Source organism: Corylus avellana, chromosome ca7, assembly GCF_901000735.1.
Source record: "Corylus avellana chromosome ca7, CavTom2PMs-1.0".
NCBI classification, from domain to species: Eukaryota; Viridiplantae; Streptophyta; class Magnoliopsida; order Fagales; family Betulaceae; genus Corylus; species Corylus avellana.
Genome location: NC_081547.1, coordinates 3,674,366 through 3,695,298, shown reverse-complemented (window position 1 = coordinate 3,695,298; position 20,933 = coordinate 3,674,366). Strand labels below are relative to the sequence as shown.

Genomic DNA, 20,933 nt, shown 5'->3' with positions numbered 1-20,933 from the left:
CAGTTTTTTTATAAATTTTGTTTATAAGTCTAGCATTTTTCATAGAAAAATGATAGGTTTACAAACAAATTTTACAAAAAAAATTTTACAACATGATGTAACACAATATGATTGGGTTTCTTAAAAGTTAAATTTGTCTCCTTTTCAATCATCATGTTGTAAAAGTTTTTTTTTTTTTTTGTAAAATTTGTTTGTAAGTCTAGCATTCATCAACCAAATATTAATAACCTAGTTGCATGTGTCTGTACATGTCTACGCATTTGGTTCTGCATTTTTGTTTTGAAGAACATGGCCAACGCCAGGGCTGTGTCCAGGTGTTGTGGGCCGATCAGTCACTGTGGATCCTGTGACATCAGCTTCCTGGAGAGGAAAAGAGTGGCTAACACCATGGCTGTGTTCTGGTGCTGTGGGCCGATGAGCATCGATATCTCCTGTAAGAGAATGTCTAACACCTGGGCTCTTGCTTAGTGCCTTGATCGGTTCAACATCTGCTTCATGATGAGGAAAAGAGTGGCCAACGCCAGGGCTGTGTCCAGGTGCTGTGGGCTGGTCAGCGTCTGTGAATCCTGCGACATCAGCTTCCTGAAGAGGAAAAGAGTGGCCAACACCATGGTTTCCGGGTGCTGTGGGCCGGTGAGCATCGATATCTCCTGTAAGAGAATGTCTAACAACTGGGCTCTTGCTTAGTGCCTTGATCGGTTCAACATCTGCTACATGAAGAGGAAAAAAGTGGCCAACGCCAGGGCTGTGTCCGGGTGTTGTGGGCCGTTGAGCATCGATATCTCTCGTAAGAGAATGTCTAACACCTGGGCTCTTGCTTAGTGCCTTGATCGGTTCAACATCTACTTCATGAAGAGGAAAAGAGTGGCCAACACCAGGGCTGTGTCCGGGTGTTGTGGGCCTCTGAGCATCGATATCTCTCATAAGAGAATGTCTAACATCTGGGCTCTTGCTTAGTGCCTTGATTGGTTCAACATCTACTTCATGAAGAGGAAAAGAGTGACCAACGCCAGGGCTGTGTCCGGGTGCTGTGGGCCGGTGAGCATCAATATCTCCCGTAAGTGAATGCCTACCATCTGCTTGATGAAGAGGAAAAGAGTGGCCAACACCAGGACTGTGTCCCGGGGCTGTGGGCGGCCGGGGAACATTTTTGAATCGTGCAAGAGAATGTCTGACATCAGAACTCTTGCTTAGTGCCTTTGGTTCAACGCCTGCTTCGTGATCAAGTGGAATAGAGTGGCCAACACCAGGGCTGTTGCCTGGTGTTGTAGGTCGGAAATCATCTTTGTGCACAGCATCTGTGTCACGGAAGCTAAAGCTGTAATTTGGTATCATGGGCGTGGAGATTTCTTTGTTTTGTTTTGTGGACTTGATTTTCCTTCCTTCGACAACGAAAACCCCATGGCAAGCAACTAGTGCAAGAAGAATGATACATTTATATATGGCTTGGAGATTTTCCATTGAAGATAGGTAAAATAAGATGCCTCAGAGAAGTGAACTGGTAGCAAAAGGGAGGAGGAGGTGAAGGCAGAGGGAAACCCGACTATGATAATTAAGTTCTAGTTTCCGTTGGTATTTATAATTAATCTCGGAGGCCAGGTATGCACTTGTTCGAATCTCAACCACTCATTATTATATAAACTATATGGGACTGCATAATTTAAAATTTGGACGGATTGTAAGTTACAGAATTTTAAGGTTCCATCTCAGAGAGTATTAATTTTAACCCACTACATAAATGGGGTCCAAGATGATCTCCCTTCATAATTACCTCCAAAAAAAATCTTCCTTCATAATTAATTTCCTATGCCTTGACCCTCTATATCTTCTGTTCCTTTACTATAAGAGTAACGCTATCTAAGCTTACTCATCTACAATTTTCATAAAGTTAGCTAGATGAAGTTACAATAAAATCAGCCATTAAATAAGCAATTGATAAAAAAAAATAATAATAAAAAATTAAAAAAAATCAATTGTTAATTTAATGACTGATTTTTACTGTTATGTCATCAAGTTGTATAACAACTACACATGAGTCTTCTAAATAGACTTGTTCATACTATAATTATTTATTGACTAATTTAAAAACCACATTTTTATCATACTATTATCTTATCATGTTGATAGCAGTGTCAATCAACCCTTAGATTAATCAATATTGTTACGTCACTTGAGTGTGATAGTAATAGGATAAAAGTGTGATTTCTAGCATTATTCTTAATTCATTTTATAATAATGAAATGAAAATAAGTAATGCTAGAAACCACAATTTTATCACACCATTTTCCTACCCCTGTTGATGTGTCAGTGTCGACCAGTCTTTAGATAAACTATTATTTTAAAAAGTTAAGGGTTGATTGACACTGCCATGTTAGCAGAGTTAGATAGTGGTGGGATAAAAGTATGATTTCTCACGTTAAAAAGCACACTCTCATCCTGTTAGGCAGACATTGTAGTGCCATTAGCCCTTGAATTTTTTTAAAACAAATGTTAATAAAATAAAAATAAATAAATAAATAAAATAATTTTTTTTTAAAATAATAAATAAAATAAAATAAAAAACTGATGAAGACTATCAGAGCCACACATTCAACAATTATCATTTGGAAACCGTCTACCTATTGACGCTTGAATGTCGAAGCTTGGTTCTTGACCATACTATATACGAACTCTTGCCAGGCTGAAGAGTTGCCATGTTAATTGTTTTGTGAAGGCCGCAGTCTTTTAATCAAATTCATCTTTGATGGGCAAGTAGGACCGGAGATCAAAGATATATTAATTTAGAATGATATCACAAGAATGAGTTAGTCGGCCCCGGCCCACGCCTCCACCGAAATGAAATGCACCAAAAAGCAAGGGATTCTCTGCACGCTAGCTCCACTTACTAGATGTTTATTGTTTATTATATGTGGGTGGCTGCTATCCGAGCTTGCAACCCTTTGGTCAAACAAAATCAACGAAACACATCTGTCCGTCCATTATTAGCCAAAAGGAATCTGCAGTAGTTTGAAATTCTTCATTTATGGTACGTATGTGCAAATATTATCAAAATGGCTACTTACTTAAATCATTACTAGCAGCCGCTAGATAGTAAATTTCTCCTAGTGGAAATAAACGTGCTTAAAGAAAAGTCTTGTTAATATACCTGTACTGCTCTCAAAGATCTGCTGATTTAGTTCTGCATTAACGTCCATGTCATTTGGCATGACGCAATGCTGATTTCCATTGCAAAGAGCCATCAAACTTGTGTTGAATTTTGGCTCCAATTGAATTGTTGTATTAAAGCATATGTGATGAGTTCGAACTCTAACTCTAGTTACAGTTCACATCTCATTTCAATTAAATATGAAGTGGGTTTTTTGTGCCGTCCCTAGAGTGAATGTAATAAGAGTTTGAGAGAAATACAATGACTTTGAACTAGTTCAATATTAGAGGCTATGTATGTATACAATATGCATAATTTTATGAGTGACGTGTTGTAATTTTATAGGTTCTAAAATGGCACATGCACTATCAGAATTCGTCAAGTTTTTAACATAATTTGATGGCATGGAGTAATTTGTTATTTATGAATACCCTAAGAAGCTCTCAAAACATTTTAATACCACACGTAGCTTATTGCAAATCAAGCAAACCAAGTAGACTGATTTGGCCTTTTTTTTCTCCTTAAAATAAGTGAGGTACAGTATACAAGGTAATTATTGTAAATATAGTGAGATATGCTAAATACATTAACAATCTAATTCTTGCAAATATAAATTAAATGAAATCCTATATATAATTTTTTGGGAAATATACACTTTAGCCTTTAAAAATCACCACCACTTATGCCATTGAGCTTTAAAAATTAGCATATGGGCCTTCAAACGATCATCCCGTTAGAAATTAATAAGACACTTTGCATTAGAAAAAAATAAAAAAAATAAGACACTTTGTAAGCAATTGGCGTCAAAATAGACCAAAAAATAAATAAATAAATCAGGTAGCCACATGTCTTCTTTTATGCTTTTCTCTCCAAATTAAAATACCTTTAAAACAGTTGAAAATAAAATAAAATTATCATTAAAAAAAAAAAAACCGAAGACAAACCATAGGGTGGCCGAACCATTGAGTGTTTTATTGTTATTATTATTATTATTATTAATGTTAAGGACATTATGGTAAGAAGCATTTAAAAATAGTCTTGTGTAGCCCACGTGAAAACTTTTCCCTTCATTGCAACGCTACTTCCTAATTAATGGAGTGGCTTATTCATAAAGGGGTATGTATCGTTGGAGGAAGTCACAAGTCACGCGCGTTTTATGCAAAAGTAATGCTACGTAGTCCATGGACTAAAATATATTTGCTAACATTTTATTTTAGGTTTTCAGTTTTCCCTCCCAAATGAACTATTTGTTCAAGCATGAGCTTTATCTGACCCTAGCTTGCTGTTGTTGGTTATATTTTTATGCAATATGTTTTGTTATTATTAGAACGAGCGTGTGGCTTCCCTTCCTTATACATGTATATCAGTTTGTTTTACAATATTATTATTCATTAAAAAAATCGTTTCTTTTTTTTTAATTTTTTTATTGACTAATTAGGATTTGTTTAGTGTAGCCTCCCTTAGGATTTGTTTCCGTCTTGATCGGGGCGCCGGTGGAGCACGGGTCTCTCAACCTATCTAGCCTTTTTTAACTCACTTTGTATATTGTTTGGGTTACTGGCAATGGTGGAGTTAGGCAATTTATATTGGGGGTGTCGCTAAAAAAATTTTGGCATCTTAAAAATTTTTTCCACGCTAAAAATTTGGTAATTCATACGGATATTAAAGGTTATTCAATCATTCAAATTAATAGTGAAATTAAATTATTGTTTAGTCGATGTTTATATGGATATAAGCAACAAAATAAACATTAAAAAAAAGTTTCGTTCCCAATAGAAAAGTGTTCTAGTTTGCTATAGACATGTGCAACAACAACAAAAATCCAAACAAGAACTTCGACAATCAAAATAATCATTCAAAATATTATTTAAGTATCACAAACACGTAATAATACAAACAACTTATGAAATAAACTTGAACACAATTAATAGTGTCTAAGAAAAATGAGTACCTTTCAATAAATCAGAGGTATCTTGAGGGATTTTTTGAAAACAAATCAAACACAATAAGGTCTAGCCGAATGATGTAAACCAATAAAAATAAATAATGAAGTAGAAAATTATGGAACAAAAAAAAAAAATTATCCTCTAAATTGTCTTCTAAACTTCCTCCCCACACTAATTAATTTTGTTACTTATATTTTAGTTTAAATTGTCTTTTATTAATTTTAGTACTTCACCTCCTCACTCCTACTCCTCTATTTATTTTTTTTTTCTTCCTTAAAATTCAACTTCACACCTTCTAGAATTTAATGCTTACAAGTTACATCTATTCTCTTCATTTATTTTTTTTCTTCCTTCAAATTCCACTCACTCACCCTTCTAGAATCTAAATTCTAAGGCCTATCGTCACCTTAGTTCTCCTCACCTTCTAGAATCTAATGCTTTTCTATTCTCTTAAAAAAAAATTTTTTACCTTAAAACTCACGCCTTCTTCTGACTACAACTATTTCTTGACTCTTTTACTTTATTTTTTATTTTTTTTATTTTTATTCTTTTCCTTCAATTTCAGTCTTCAACTCACCCACAAGCCTACTCCTTGCAGGCATTTTTTTTTTTCCCTTAAAAAAAATTTCATTCTTATCTTTTAAGTTTTTAACCCCTTATTTCTAGAAGATTTCCACCGCCACGTACTGATCATTTCTAGAAGATTTCCACGAGACCCTCACTCCTCACTGGCTCACTCACCTTCTCATCTCCTCTCAATGCTCTCACCTCTTCTCTTCTCATCTCAAGACTCAAGCCTTCAAACAAATGAATAACCAAACACCCACTAGGACTACTACTAGTGGAAAAGATGAGAAGGTGAGGAGAAGATGGGGTGTCGTGGTAGGAAAAAAAGAATTTTTTTTTTTTTTAATCACGGCACCCCCAAAGACCAACGTGGCTCCTTCACTGGTTACTGGGTATTATCTTATATATGCGCAATTTGTTAAAGTATTGATTAAGTGATTTAATTTACCTCTTTCTATTAATTAGCTTAAGCTTTTGGGATAATTGGTAGTTTAATATGGTATCAAAGCCAAAAGTCCTAAGATCGAACCTTGACTCCGTCAATTCACTCACATTTAAATTAAATATTTTACATGTTGGTCGTCACCTATTAAAAGGGAGTTTGAGCTCACATGTGAAGGAGAGTATTATAGTATTGATTAAGTGATTAAATTTACCTCTTCCTATTAGCTTAAGTACTTTTTGGAATAATTTGTATATTAACATAATTATATAGTTTTTCTTTTATATAATACTTACTTACCCAGAAAAGATAATTTATTTTTTTAAAAATGTTATTAAGTAAATTGTTATAGAACTATTTACAATTAGAATGACATTGTATTAAAAATTAATTATTAATTTTTCTTTTTTAAAAGCCCTTGTTGATATAAATATTGATTTTCGTACTACTACATCATTTCAATTGTATGAGAATCTCTATATAACCGTCACTAAATAGCATTACTCATTAATATATGTATATATCCTAGCTAGTGCAAATGCCAATGATGAATATTGATCACTAATGGCAATTAAAGGTGTCTGTAACTGATAGATGAATGGTTCATATAAAAGCCGATATTTGACCGAATTTTAGTTGCCGTGATCAGTAACAATATTATAATTTTGCCTTTTGTGTTTAGGTTTGACTCATCAGTGGGAGTTTGGTGTGCCGCCAATCCGAATATGCCACATCACGAGTTAAGATTCTTTCACTAAAAGCAAGATTCTCTCAAGATATATACTATAGCAACTTTCACTTACGGAAAATAAAAAAACTTATATATGGGGACAACTGAAATGAATGCTTTTATGACAAGGTTTGATGATTTGGCATATTCATTCGTACCCAAAAAAAAAAAAAACAAAAAAAGTCAAGTCAATTAAGTCAAACGCACCAAAGCCGACAACCCCGTTGGAGGCCCGACCACTCCCCTTTGCCTCAAAGCGCAAATGATGAGAGCTCCAAGTGCTTTTCCTCAACCGCACTCCCATTTAGACTGAAGTAAATATGGAGAATCTTTCCAAAGAAGTTGTACGCGGTTGGCTCCTCACACCGGGGAACACTGACTACCAGATTCTTATATATTCAGTACAGTAATGATAATTTATTATACGAAAGCGAACAAAGAGAATTTGGACTCTCTGTTGCGCTAAGCTGTAGTGCACGAGCATTAACTTTGGACGATGCTTAGTGGTTTGTTTAATAAAATGCAACAAGAAAGTGCAGCGGTAGTTGCTTGATAGTGACTCCGGCGGAAAGAGATCTGAGAATATATCCTAAGGGCTATGGTAATATGCTATCTTTCGATGAATCCAAAAGGTCCGAGATCTTCTATAATCTTTCCCTACGTCTATGTAGAATTTTTTTTTTTGTCTATTTCTGTCATAATAGCGTGAGTTAGATAGCCAAAGCTAGACGCATTGTTTTCATAAAACTATAACGTTCAACTGTAAATTTTATGGTGATATGGTCACGTCATCTTTGACATTTCTTCTATCAAAGAAAACATACTCATTTCACGCATGCAAGAACGATGTACGAAAGTAAAGAACTCAGACGGCATACGAGATCTGGGTGGCTCTTCACTCTTGGAAGAGGATTTATTACATCATAATGAGTATGAGATGTACTACATCCAATGCGTGCAGAATGATCAAGAGATTTAGATGCATTATATGCAATAGAAATCGTATTGCAAGATTTAACGGAATGCATGTTAAATATATAGTTCTCTTCTTCTTCTTCTTCTTTTTTTTTTTTTTTTGGGTGCTTTAGTAACTGAAAGAATAATGGAGAGAGAGAGAGAGATACTGGCGTTGTAATTTACTACTATCATGATGATCTAAACTAGAGGCTGGCAAAAATTGCTTTTAAAATACAATCATTGCGTAATTTGACTTAGAAGGTAGTATGAATTATGATATAATTTCTATAATATCTGTTCAAGCCGCAATTAGGAAAAAATAATAATTATGAATTTATTTTGTTTTGAAACTTAAACTAATTTTGATGTCAAAAATAGTTTTGGAAAATACTACTCGATCATGTTTTGCCATTATTTTTTGGTGAAGTGAAAATGAAGCCCAAAACATTTTCGGGTGTTTGTTTGGTTAGCATACATGAAAATCATTTACAGACAACCATCACTTATCCATCGACAAAAATCACTATCAATCATGATCACCCAATTTTTCAAGAGAAAATATGCACAAAAACTCATGGCAAGACCGCAAGTGTAGGGTTTCGAAGAAGAGGCTAGGATGGTGGCGCTAGCGTAGGAAGTATTGGGGTCTCCTGGTCTGCATGGGATTGGGGGAACGATTTGGTGCATGTCCCAAGGAAAATGGTTTTACATTTTTGAAAAGAATAATTAGTTGTTTTCGCAATTTTTTTTGTTTTTTTTAAATTGCGTTAACCTAAAAATAATTTAGGTTAACGCAAAAGTTTTCATCCAGCCCCAACATTCAAAAAAAAAATAAAAAATAAAAAATAAATTACATGTAAATAATAATAAATAAATAAATAAAAAAGAAAAAAAGAAGCTTTAATAAACTTGATCGTAATACACAATTAATTGCCGAAACTGCACTTGTACATTAGGGTGAAAACATGAGATCTTCACCTGACAAAACTAAAGTCTACAAATTTAGAGACGATTAGCACATGAGAACACAATAAACCGGCCGCCACATGATTTCGGTCAATCCACATTAGCATAGGAAATCTTTTGCATTTTTTCAAGAGTTCAGATTTAATTCACTTTAACAAAAGCTAAAATTTAAACGATTGCAATCTTTGGCCTTTTGCCTAGACACGGTTTCCCAATATAGTTGATACACATTTCTCAGTAGTATCCTGTCAATTTTAAGGTGGAAACACAAAATTTTATGGAGAATCATGGCGGCATATATATATAAAAGCTAGCTAGCTCTGCCTGAATGTGAGGTGTTTCTCAAGTACCAGTTATATATGGTTGCTTCAGGAGTGAATGACTCCACAAAAATCTAGGCAATGTTGTACTCTTTGAAAGTTTTCAAACAAGGAGAGGAAATTTTCATTGATCGTAAACAGTAATATGTACACCACTATATAGCTAGTGACGTGGTTCATGATTTACAAGGCAAAGCAATGAGACAAATATAATTTACAGCAAGACAATTCCACATACTGCTAGTCAAGTATTTCCCATAGGTGAGCTTCTTTAATTGTTGGATATTTCCTTGATGAGACAAATTCCGATCCATTTATTATGATAGTTGAATAGTACAAATCTTCTTGAGTGAATATTCTGAATTATCTCTCTTTTGCATTCCTGCGTGATTGATAGCAAGGCTCATTCCATTCTTTGTATGTCCAACAGCTGCAAGGTTATTGACAGCAACACTCCTTTCTTTCCTTGCATAATTGACAGCGCGCTGGAAGATGATCTTCATTTGGCAAGTGGAATTGCACTACACCTTGGCAGCAATATCATTTTCATTCTTAGGACTTGGGGCAGAGGCAACGGCACTATTCACGTTAACACTCTTAATTCATGATAGTACAAATAAAGAAAGATAAACAACTCCATAATATTTCATGGAAAACAAAACAAATTAATTCATGAAGAACGACATATTACAATGCCTTATTGTTTGCACAACAATACAGAGAGTTACAAACCCTACACGTTCTAACATCAACCAAATTCAAAAGGCATAACATAGATGAAGATTATAATTACAAATGCTTTTTTTTTTTTTTTTTTTGCTACAAGCAATAGGAAACAAACAACACCATTAATTTCGAACAACTGGACTTAATTATTTCCTGTACGACGAATGAGAACATGCATGCATATCACATAAACATGCAGGAAATTAACAAGTGGCCCTAGTTTTCAATGGCATGCCCGACACCGGGGCTGTGACCTGGAGCTGTGGGTCTGAAGTCATTGACGTCATTACCAGCTGGAGGTGGCGGCTGAGACACACCTACGGCCGGTGGCGTAGGAGGAGACTCTTTAGTAATTGCTTCGTTTGCTGAGTCATCACCATGCAACTTGCCGCCGTGCTTAACAGTTTCCTTAATTTCATAGATTTTATTTTGAGTTTGGAGGGTTTGGAATTCGCTATTCTTCCCCACAAGCAAACGCCTTCCCTCTATACACTGAATTTCTTGGGCAAAAATCAAAACAAGGAAAAGAAAAGCAGAGATTAACTTGTTGTGGGCCATGATAGAGGTTGAGAGAGATAGAAAGAGTGATAGGGGGGGCTAAGAAATAAATTTAGAGCTGCTTAGCAAGCAATTAATTAGTGGCCAAGCTAGAGTTGAAAAATCAGCTAAGAAAGCAAAGCAAGTAGCTAGAGCTTAAATCAACTTAGCATTTGAGTTGCCTAATTAAACTCTTCAACCTGTGCTGGTATTTATAGAGCTTAGAGAATTCAAGTTGGCAAACAAGACCAATGAGAAACGTTACATTTGTTATTAATAAAAATTTTACAAATATAGTGCCGATAGTGCATAGCTAGAAGCCTAGAATAGCTAGGTCCACAGGAAATGACCTGTCAAAAAGTTGCATGTCCCCATGCAAATTGTTTATTTACATTCCCACATTATTATTAATTTGGATAAAAAAAAATGTAAATTCGGTTATTGTAATTTATTGTCCTTGTGATATTAAAATAAGCTTAGAGGTCCTAATTAAGTAATGTCAAAAAATAATTTAGTTTATGCATCCAAATTTTGTCAAAATATTTGACTGATTCTGTTAAATGTCACGCTAGCGTCAATAAACACCATTATTAATAAAAAATATATAAATATAAAATATAAAAAAATTAAAGAGATTAAAAACTTACAAAATTAAATTTAAAAAACAAATGAAAATGGGGTAGCCTCGGTGGCTGCCGGTTCCTTTTTTAAGTTTTTTTCGTTACTTTTATTTTTTATATATGTATATAATTCTTTTTTTATTAAGAGTGACACATGTATCATCATTTTATTTACATTGGCGTGGCATCTAACATAACTTGTCAAATTTTTTGACATATGAGTTTGTTTTGATATATATATATACCACATGAAACTAATTGTAAATCAAGTAAATCATATGGACTGATCAATGGTTGAAGAGTGATACAATGCAAAACATCCCATGAGTTTTGTTGCATAAATGAAACAAATATAATCTATTTTATGGTCCCCCCTTCCCTTTTCCTTATTTGATTAAAATAAAATAAAATACTACTTAAAGTCAGTATTGACACGTTTTTTTTTTTTAAAAAAAAATTAAATAATTAAAAATCATATGCACCGTTAAATACACAAACTTTTCATGAATAGTATTCATTTTATTTAAAATTGAGAATATCCTTGTTCGAATCCGTGTAGATACCAATATTATATGGGTTTCACTACACAATTCAAAATACTGATCATTAAGATCGACGGCAGCTAGCTAGAATGTATCTCTAGTACTTCTTTTATAAAGAGGAAGAACATGCATTAAAATATAAGTAAATTTTGAACACTTGACTGATCTCTAATATATCCAAGAAAAAAGGGTAAAATTTGAACGCTTCATATTTATATATAGTACACGTACACAACAAGGTATGTGGAGGACAAGTTGGAGTTCTTTTGTTATTGTTACAACAAGTAACAAGGATATATATATACCACACACACCAAACATTAAGGCATGTGGAGGACAAGTTGGGTTTCTTTTGTTGTTGTGCTCCACTTCTTATCGTGCAAAAAGTCTTGTATATCTCCGGACTCTTCTGAAGCCCCCATTATCTTTTGTACTTGGCAGGCTTGTTAATGTTATTTCCCAAGTAGCACTGGAATCTTTGGCTCTTTGTATAACTTTACAGTCAGCACGTGGGCGAAAAGAGTGGAAGAGCTAGCTAGGCTTTCACTCCAGTGAGGCTATTTGCTACGGCGAAGGCTAAGCGTGCATGGCCGCCATCGGCCCTCCATTAGAGGAGAGAAAGGAGGAAAAGGAAGCATGTGCCCGCCCGCAGACATTAAAAGCAGAACCCACGTGCACGCTAATGGGCCCGATTGACACATGACGGTCCACAACAATTTCTTTAATTTTTGCACTCAATATATATAAAATAATATGATCCTGATTCCTGGCTAGTGAAATCTACAAAAGGGACCACATGCATGAACCTATGCAGAAGACTACACATAATAATACACTAACACTGGGATGAATAATGAAAATACGAGAGAAGTTAAAGGAGGAAGAAACAGTTCAACTTCAACCGTACCTTCATTCAAACCTTTTTTATAATAAAAGTTTTGGTGGCTTGACTTTAATTTGAATTCCAACAGCAGCCAACTAAAAACCACTGGTGTCTGCGAGAAAGCAAAGGAAAAGTATCTGGCATATACCCAACTCTTTGGAGATTCTTTTTATTTTATTTTTTCCTTTTTGGTTGTTAATGGTCGGGTTTTAAATTCTTCCCCCAGCCGACATGTTCTTATTGACAAAAGGTAATTTAAGGCATTAAGTTGGATCTCATGTGGCTAAAGAGTGGGATCTTTGCTGCAATCGAAACGCATGCCATACTGCTTAACCACAATTAGGCTAAAGTTGAATCACCACCGTCACCAATTTTTTTAGAGCATTCCCAATGGAAGAGCCATATTTTTATGTAAAATATCTCTTCAAAACTCACTTTTATCTAGTTTAGCTAAGCCATTTTTAAGTGTTTCCACATCTGATTAACTATATTTCTAAAAAAAATGTGGGAAAAGATTTGGGAAAAAGATAAAGCAGGAGAGAGAAACACTAAAAAATAAAATGGCTCCCTTAAAAAGTGCTGCTACATTTAACTTTTTTTTAGCTCTTCTAATCAAATATCTATTTTACATATATTTTTGGCTCATCCAATGTGAGGTTTTTTGAACATTTGAAGAGCTATTCTAGATAAAAGTAACATTTGGCTCTTCCATTGGGAATGCTCTTAGTATATATATATATATATATATATATATTATTTTCAAATTAAATAGTTAAGATTTTGATTTATCACTTTTAAGTACTGAAATTTATCACATCATGTTTTTTTTAATTAATTAATTTGAAAAATGAGAATTGTTAGAATTTCAGAAAATCTACAAATAGAATACGCTAATTCCTTGGGTTACGGAATGCGTGGATCGTGTCTAGTGACCCGAGAACGAAATAAATGGTCAATGCATTGGATCGTAGCCCACATGTCCAAAAACAGAAAAATACAAGCCCATTTGATCTTAAGGCCTCTTATTCTCTGAGCTTCATCTTGCATATGAGTTGGGCTTGAGCTCTTCTTCCATTTCTGTGTTCGTCTGCTTTACTACTTTATACGAACTGAGGAGTATAGTGGGTTTTGATAAGCCGGATGGTGGAGCTCTTGGCGTGTTGGGAAAAAAAGGCCACATCTTGTTTAATGTGATGCATTTGAAGAGAAAGGAATATTCTTTAACTTACAAGGATTATGAAAAGACAAGCTCAGTTCTACAACTTTGTTTCTTTAAATTCCTCTTCGAATAGAACTCTATTAATGCCCTTTTTATACGCCTTTAAGAGATTCTATAGAAGAAATAGTGGGTTATATTTGACAACATGCTATTGGGTAGTGGACCAGCTTACGGGTCGAATCAATTTGTTGGATGCTCTATCTTGTATGCCCCTTACATTTTTAATAAATTTTCTTTGCTTAAATTAATTTTTTAAAGTTTAATGACTGACTTGTTTACCATATATTATTAATAATTTATCTTCTTATAAATTGTCACGTTAATTTATAAGAGAATTGAGAATTGTAATAAAACCAATAGCTCCTTCAAGCATTGGCCAATAAACAGCCAGTGGAACCAAACACACACAGCTATGTAACCATCACGCAAATTACTCAACACAAACTTGAAAATTCAGAGCTATTTGCACTAAACAATTGCTGATCATTCACATTGATTATCTTAGATATACATGGCCTCTATTTGACCAATAAGAAAATGAAGGAAATGGTATAGGCTCATGATCATCAACGGTGGATTGATTGATGCTATGGGAAGAAACAACCTTAAAAAAACAAAAAAACAAAATTTCCAACCAGGGCCAGTATCCTGTCAGCTTCGTATTTGGGTAAGAATAAGTTAAAGAGTTAGCGGCGGAGGACCTTGTTTAATAGTCTGAAGAGAGAAAACTCTCATAAGCTGTTCCGGTAAGTGTCCTGTTAACATCCTCCCAGTTCTTGAGGTGATCCGACAATGGCCCTTTGTGTATTCCAATTTGACGGCTTGTCAATCCCTTCTGTGGAAGCTTTAGAAACTCCTGAATATCTTTTAGTTTCTGCAAGAAACATGGAGAAAAGAGGCATAATTACAGAGATGTTTTCATGTGTAAACTCCTGAACATCTTAGATTTCATGAATAAGTCCTTACAGGGGTGGTCCCTGTAATTTGACCACCCCTGGGGTGGCTTGCGGCCACCCCATAGGGGTTGGGTGGTGGCCAGGGGTGGCAGTGCCACCCTTGGCCACCCTTCAATTTTTATTTTTATTTTTTTTAGATTTAATTTTTTAAATTAAATTAATAAAAAATTAATATTTTAATGGGTAAAACGGTGTGTTTTGAGTTGTCCTAACGTTTATTAAAAAATTTTAACGACAAAGATTTTATTATTATTTTAATTGACCTAGGAACTAAATTTTCGAAAAAAAAAACTTATGATGATTAAAATTTTGAAGAATTGACTTAGAAATTTATTATACATTTTTTATATTAATATTAATGTCGTTTATTTAGAATAAGAGAAAAACCTTATCTAGAGACTAGAGCCACTCAAGCTGTCTCTCACAGTCTCACTCCCCTTTTTCTTTATTTATTTAGCCTCTTTTTTCTCCCTTTCTCCCTAAACTCACGCAACTACTCAGTCTTCCCCCTTCCTCTTCCCTCCACGCGTCCCACCAGGCCACCCACTCATATATTTTTCTATTTCTTTCCTCTTGTATGTCCCCCACTTTCTTTTCTTTTTCTTTCTTTCTTTCTTATCTCCCCCCTCTTTCCCCTTCACACGCCTCACTCCTTCAGTTCCCTCCCTCTCTCTCTTCTTCTCATTCCCCACATGCACACCCATGGTGAAAGAAAGTGGAAATCCGGGTAAGGATTCATAAAAAAAAAAATTTATTTTTTTAGTGTTTATCTATGTGGTTGATGATTTTTTTGTTGAGTTTTGTATGAATTTTCGAAAATTATTTTGGTAGGTTTTGTTGCACACCCACGGTGAAAGAAAGAGAAAGAGGAGAAGTGGTTGTGGGTAAAGATTCATACAAAAATTGAATTTTCTTTTTATAGTGTTTATTTCTGTGCTTTATGATTTTCTAAGTGATTTTTGTGTAGAGCATTCTTTCTACAATTTGTAATGGGTGGGCGAACCGAGTACCCGATAAGGGGCTCGGCTTGCCTATGAACTGAGCTCGAGCTGGATCTTCGACAAGAAAGTCTTTTTGGCGAGTCGAGTCAAAAAAAAAAATTTTGAACCCATCACGAGTTCGAGCTCGGCCCGAGCTCGTGAATAAGTTAGATGAGTTGAGCTTGAGCAGCCAAGGCTCGCCCAAGCTCGGCTCGTTTACGACCCTAGACTAGGATTGAATCTTTTTTGCCAAATGCATGTATATATACATCCCAAAATTAATCGAGCTTGAGCTCGACCTCGACCAAAATAGACGAGCTCGAGCTCAAACAGGGTTCCAACCCTATCGAGCTGAGCTCAAGCAACATTTTTAGGCTCGTGTCGAGCTTGAGCTTGAGCCTATCCCAGACAAGCCAAGCTCAGCTCGTTTACAGCCCTAGCTGGGCTGTAAACGAACAAAGCTACCCGTGAGCTCGCTCGGGATCGGTTCGATAAAACTTGGCTCGTGCCCGACTCGAATATTAAATAAGCCGTTCATAAACACGAAACTATACTCGATTATTAAATGATACATACTCGTATAAAACCTGGTTCGCTCGTTTAAAGCTCGTGAACATACTCGTATAGGGGCTCGACTCACTTATTAGCGCGACTCGTGTATATATATATATATTAAAATAGCTTATATAATATATAACTTATTAAATAGTTTATATATTATAAATAGTATTTATGCTTACATAGTATGTAGCATAAATACTAAATATATATAGTTAAAATATTAATAATGTAGTCATATAATGTATAACTATTTATAGTTAACTAGTGTATTGTGTGTATTAAACTAAGTTAACTAATTAGTTAATTGGTTTAGTTATATATATATAGAGCTAATTGGTTAATATAAAAAAATAAAAAATAAATAAAATGTTAGATAATTTGTATATATAATAAACGGTTTTTTTTTATCAAAGTTGCCCTCAATATAATTTGTATATATAGTAAAACTTTTTTACTAATATAACTTGTCTAATTGGGAAGATGAGTCATTTAAGTTAAATTTTTTTTTTTTTTTTAAAAAAAAAAATTGTATTAGTTGAGCCGGCTCGGCTACTAGGCGAGCTCGAGCTCGGCTCGCACAAGGAATTTTCCTTGGTGAGCCGAGCCTAGCTTATATTTCAGAGCTCAGCATGAGCTCGAGCTCGTGAAATTTTTAAATGACCCGAGCTTGGACAGCCCTGGCTCGCCCAAGCTCGGCTCGTTTACAGCCCTACTGCAGCTGAGCAATAGTAAATCTCTTTTACAACTTTTGATATATATCTTTACTTAAAGATATATAAAAAGTGGGAATGGCTTCAAAACAGTAACTTTTCTTTTGCACTTTAAATTTACTATTTTATCCTTATTCTTTGTTCATCATGATTTAGTTAGATAAGGTTATTTTTGTCTTTTGACATTTCTTTAGATTGCGAAATTACTGATTTGCCTTTCCTGAATCTAATGAATTTAAAAAGTTGTCTGGATATTTTTGTCTTTTATTTAAATTTACTATTTTATCCTTACTCATTGTTTATTATGATTTAGTTAGATAAGGTTATTTTTGTCTTTTGACATTTCTTTAGATTGCAAAACTACTAATTTGCTCTTCTTGAATCTTATGAATTATAAAAGTTGTCTGAATATTTTTGTCTTTTATATTTAAATTACCATTTTGCCCTCTGAGTAGGTAAAGAGCCAAAGTTTGTGGGAGAGATTTTTTGGTCTTTTATGAAGGAAGCTTGAGAATGGGTGAGATTCAGATTCAGAAAGAATTAATGGCGATTCAGAAGGGATGGGCAAGAAAGAAGAGCGATTTTTTTTTTTCAGTTGAAGAAGTGTGCAGAAGTCAAAAACAAAATCGACCTAAACCGGAGGAATGGAGGAGAAAGGCGTAAAAAAAAAAAAAAAAAAAAAGTCTACCTGGAACGATTTAGATTCAGAGAAGAATGGAGAAAAGGCGGAGCAATTTTTTTTTTTTTTTTATTTATTTCTTATCAACCTCTTTGTTGCTACAAAGAAAGAGTACAAGAGTAGAAAAAAAAATTTTGCCCAGAAATCCATCAATTTACTCCCACTTCCCCTCCTATTTCTTTGTTAATTTTTTCCTCTCTTTGTCCAGAACAGAGAGAAAGATGAAGAGAGACGAGCGGAGAGTGAGATGCTGGGATAGAGGGAGAAGCTAAGAAACAAACTAAAATAGCTATTACTAGATACTGCTTCCTCAGGTTAGTGATTGGGTATTGCTATTGCTGGTTTTTTGTTTTTTGTTTTTTTTTGTGTGGGAAGTTGATTTAGTGGTAAAGTATTGGCCTTTGGATGATTGGTTTCTTTCTATGATTTTTAACAAGTTTGGGTATGATTTTTCCTAGGTGAAATTTGATGGTTGTGTTTGGTTGGAAATGTTCTTGGTTAAATCTCAATCTTTGTTTGTTTTCTATTTAATCCTAACCGTTGGGAGATTTAACAAAACACACAGCACAAAATAGTTTTAGATTCCGAAAATATGATTGGATTTGGATTAAGAGAAGAAATGGAGGAGAAAAGGCGGAGCAATTTTTTTTTTTTTTTAACCTCTTTGTTGCTACAGTGAAAAAATTAAAGAGTAGAAAAAAAATCTGCCCAAAAATTCCCTAAAAAGAAATTCCCACAAAACTCAACCCAAAAATCACCTAAGCAAAGTACTACCAATTAGCATGATTTATGTGCTTAATAATCAACAGGTATAACGTAATTATAATATAAAATAAAAATTGAGAAACAACTCACCGTCTTCATAACATTCTTCTTAGATCTCCGTAAAGCATTTCTCTGTTGAAGCATCATGACTTTGGAGGCAGAGAAATCATCAGTCTTTGCCAGCTTTGAGATCCTCCAGATCTTCAAAGGTGCCAGCAGATCTCTCCTGCTTGAGGAACCCAGCTTTGTACCATTTATGCTTGTCTCCGGATCTAAAGCAAGAGAAGAAAAATCTGTCTCTGAACCCATTAACCCATCCAAACTCACCGCCCCAAAATCCATCTAGAAAAGCCCACCAAAAACTCACAACATTACCAAGTTGAGGAAATGGATCATTGGATCGTTGAAAAAAAAGATAGAGACTTGAGGGGTTGGGTGGAGGTGGAGTGGCATTGCAATTTACTCAACAAAAAAATAATATTGCAAAACCAAAATTTTAGTGGCCCTCAGTTATCAGTCCGGCGAGAAGCATTAACCGGAAAAAAAAAAAATGGGGAGAGAGAGGGAAGAAGAAGGGTGTTAACCAGAAAAAATGGGGAGAGAAAGAAAAGAAGAAGAGTGTTACCGGAAAAAAATGGCAAGAAGAGAAAAATAAGCAGAAAAGTCAAATGAAAACTCTGAAACCTGCTAAAAGATGAAAACAGATGACTTCAATTCCTTTATTCCTCACAACATCTGTTCTATGGGCAAACTAAGGGCCAAATCGTCATTTTAACACCAAAACAATGCAAACAGAAATACTATCTAGAAGGCGGTGCCAAAAGACGAAAGAAAACGATATAAATTCATTTATTCCTCACTAATTGAATGGTTCAGTAAAATATGAAAGGGCAAAATCATAATTTGCCACTATCAAAGAAAATGTCACTGTTTAACCGGCCTAGCTCTTTATTAAAGGCTCCTAATCATGGTAAATAAATAATTTTAAAAAGGCCCTCAATTTAATAAGGCCCAATTAATGAATTCTAATAAAACAATTTTCATAAAAAAACAAAATTAAATACATATTTGCCATCAATATATACTCTTTAATTAAGGCCTATACTTAATTTTAAAAAAATGTATTAATATTTCCAACATTCTCAAATAAATAAGGCTTAAAAAATCGATAATAATAAATAAGGGAATCGAATATGCAACCCTAATTATGTTGCACATGTCTAACCGAAAAAATTAAAAAAAAAAAATCAAAATCAAAAAAATCTAGAAGATTGTGTTTAATGTTTAAAATCAAATGGGAAAAACAAATAAATAAATGTTAGAAGATGGAAAATTTCTAAAATATTTTATTCAATTACAAACTCCTTTCTTTATAATTTTTCATTTTCTCCCTTTTCAAAAAAAAAAAAAAAAAAAAAATCTAGAAGATTGTTTTTAACGTTTAAAATCAAATGGGAAGTCCCCAAGAGGTAGCTCAATCGGCTGGGACCACACTTATGAAGTGGAGGTTACTAGTTCGAATCCCCTTCCTCCCTCTTGTGCGGACATGTCAAAAAAAAAAAAAAATCAAATGGGAAAAACAAATAAATGAATGTTAGAAGATGGAAAGTTTCTAAAATATTTTATTCAATTATAAACTCCTTTCTTTATAATTTTTCATTTTCTCCCTTTTTAAGCCTTATTCAAATTTGAATTATTCTCTTCTTCTCCATAATTTCGCTATTTGCCACCTACTTAGTCTTTATAAAATCCTTCTATAGTCGATCAGTGATAAAAAAGGTTAGTTACCAAAAACTCAATCAATGACTTTCATTATTATTTTTTATTTGATTTTTGAAAATATTGTTACAATTAAGAACAACGAAAACATTTTTGGCTTTTTATTTAATTTTAATAAATTAAAATCACTAGATGATGATAATTTGTAAAACAAATGTCTTAATCTAGAAGGTTTCCTAAAACATGATATCTATTATAATATTGATGGTTTAGATTTATTTTCAAAATTAAAAATTTAAAAGAAATTTTACAAATAGAAAAAAGTGCTTCAATTGACATATTAAATTATATAAAAATATATTGGGCCAGCCCTGTATTTACTCCATGCAATTGATGAATTAAATTAAGTTTAGAATATTTGAATAATGAAACTTGTATAAATATATGCATAATTTGGCTAAATTGACTTCTATGATTTAGTTGTACCAACATGCATGCATTTTATGTAGCCAAATTGATGGTCTAAGGATTTAGATACCATCATTTCTTCACGAGCTTTTAAGTGCATATGACTCATTGGTATGTTAATTTAGTATAATGATGTCTTGCCATGATACTCTACATCTGATAACCAAAAAAAAAATGATAATAAGATAATTAGGATTAAATAGTCCATATATGATTTGAATCTCACAAGATTGGAAATTATTGGGACTTTTTTCTTTTTCTTTTTCTTTTTTTGATAAATTCAAGTGACATTTAATTTTTTTTTAATGGTTCTTGCATTGGAACATTTTGTATATATATCTCCAGCAATATGATAATACAAAATATTCTATATGATATTGAATTTTTAATGAAAGTATTATAACAATACCCAATCACAAGGAATCATTTGTGGCTAATATTTTTTGTTCTTATTTTTTGTTCTTGTTAAATTTTAAGGTAAGTATTAAAAAAAAT

The 20,933-nt window shown here is 33.8% G+C and overlaps 1 protein-coding gene across 1 annotated transcript; it reads right to left on the bottom strand.

Annotated features, from left to right (window-relative positions):
- Nucleotides 1–252: 252 nt before the first annotated feature.
- On the bottom strand, nt 253–1,335 carry LOC132186548 (precursor of CEP9). Its single transcript, XM_059600526.1, has one exon. The coding sequence runs from the start codon at nt 1,333–1,335 to the stop codon at nt 253–255; it is 1,083 nt and encodes a 360-aa protein (XP_059456509.1).
- Nucleotides 1,336–20,933: the final 19,598 nt, after the last annotated feature.

Excerpts from the sequence above, each read along its gene's own strand:
- LOC132186548 (XM_059600526.1), bottom strand. The coding sequence starts at position 1,335 with ATGATACCAAATTACAGCTTTAGCTTCCGTGACACAGATGCTGTGCAC.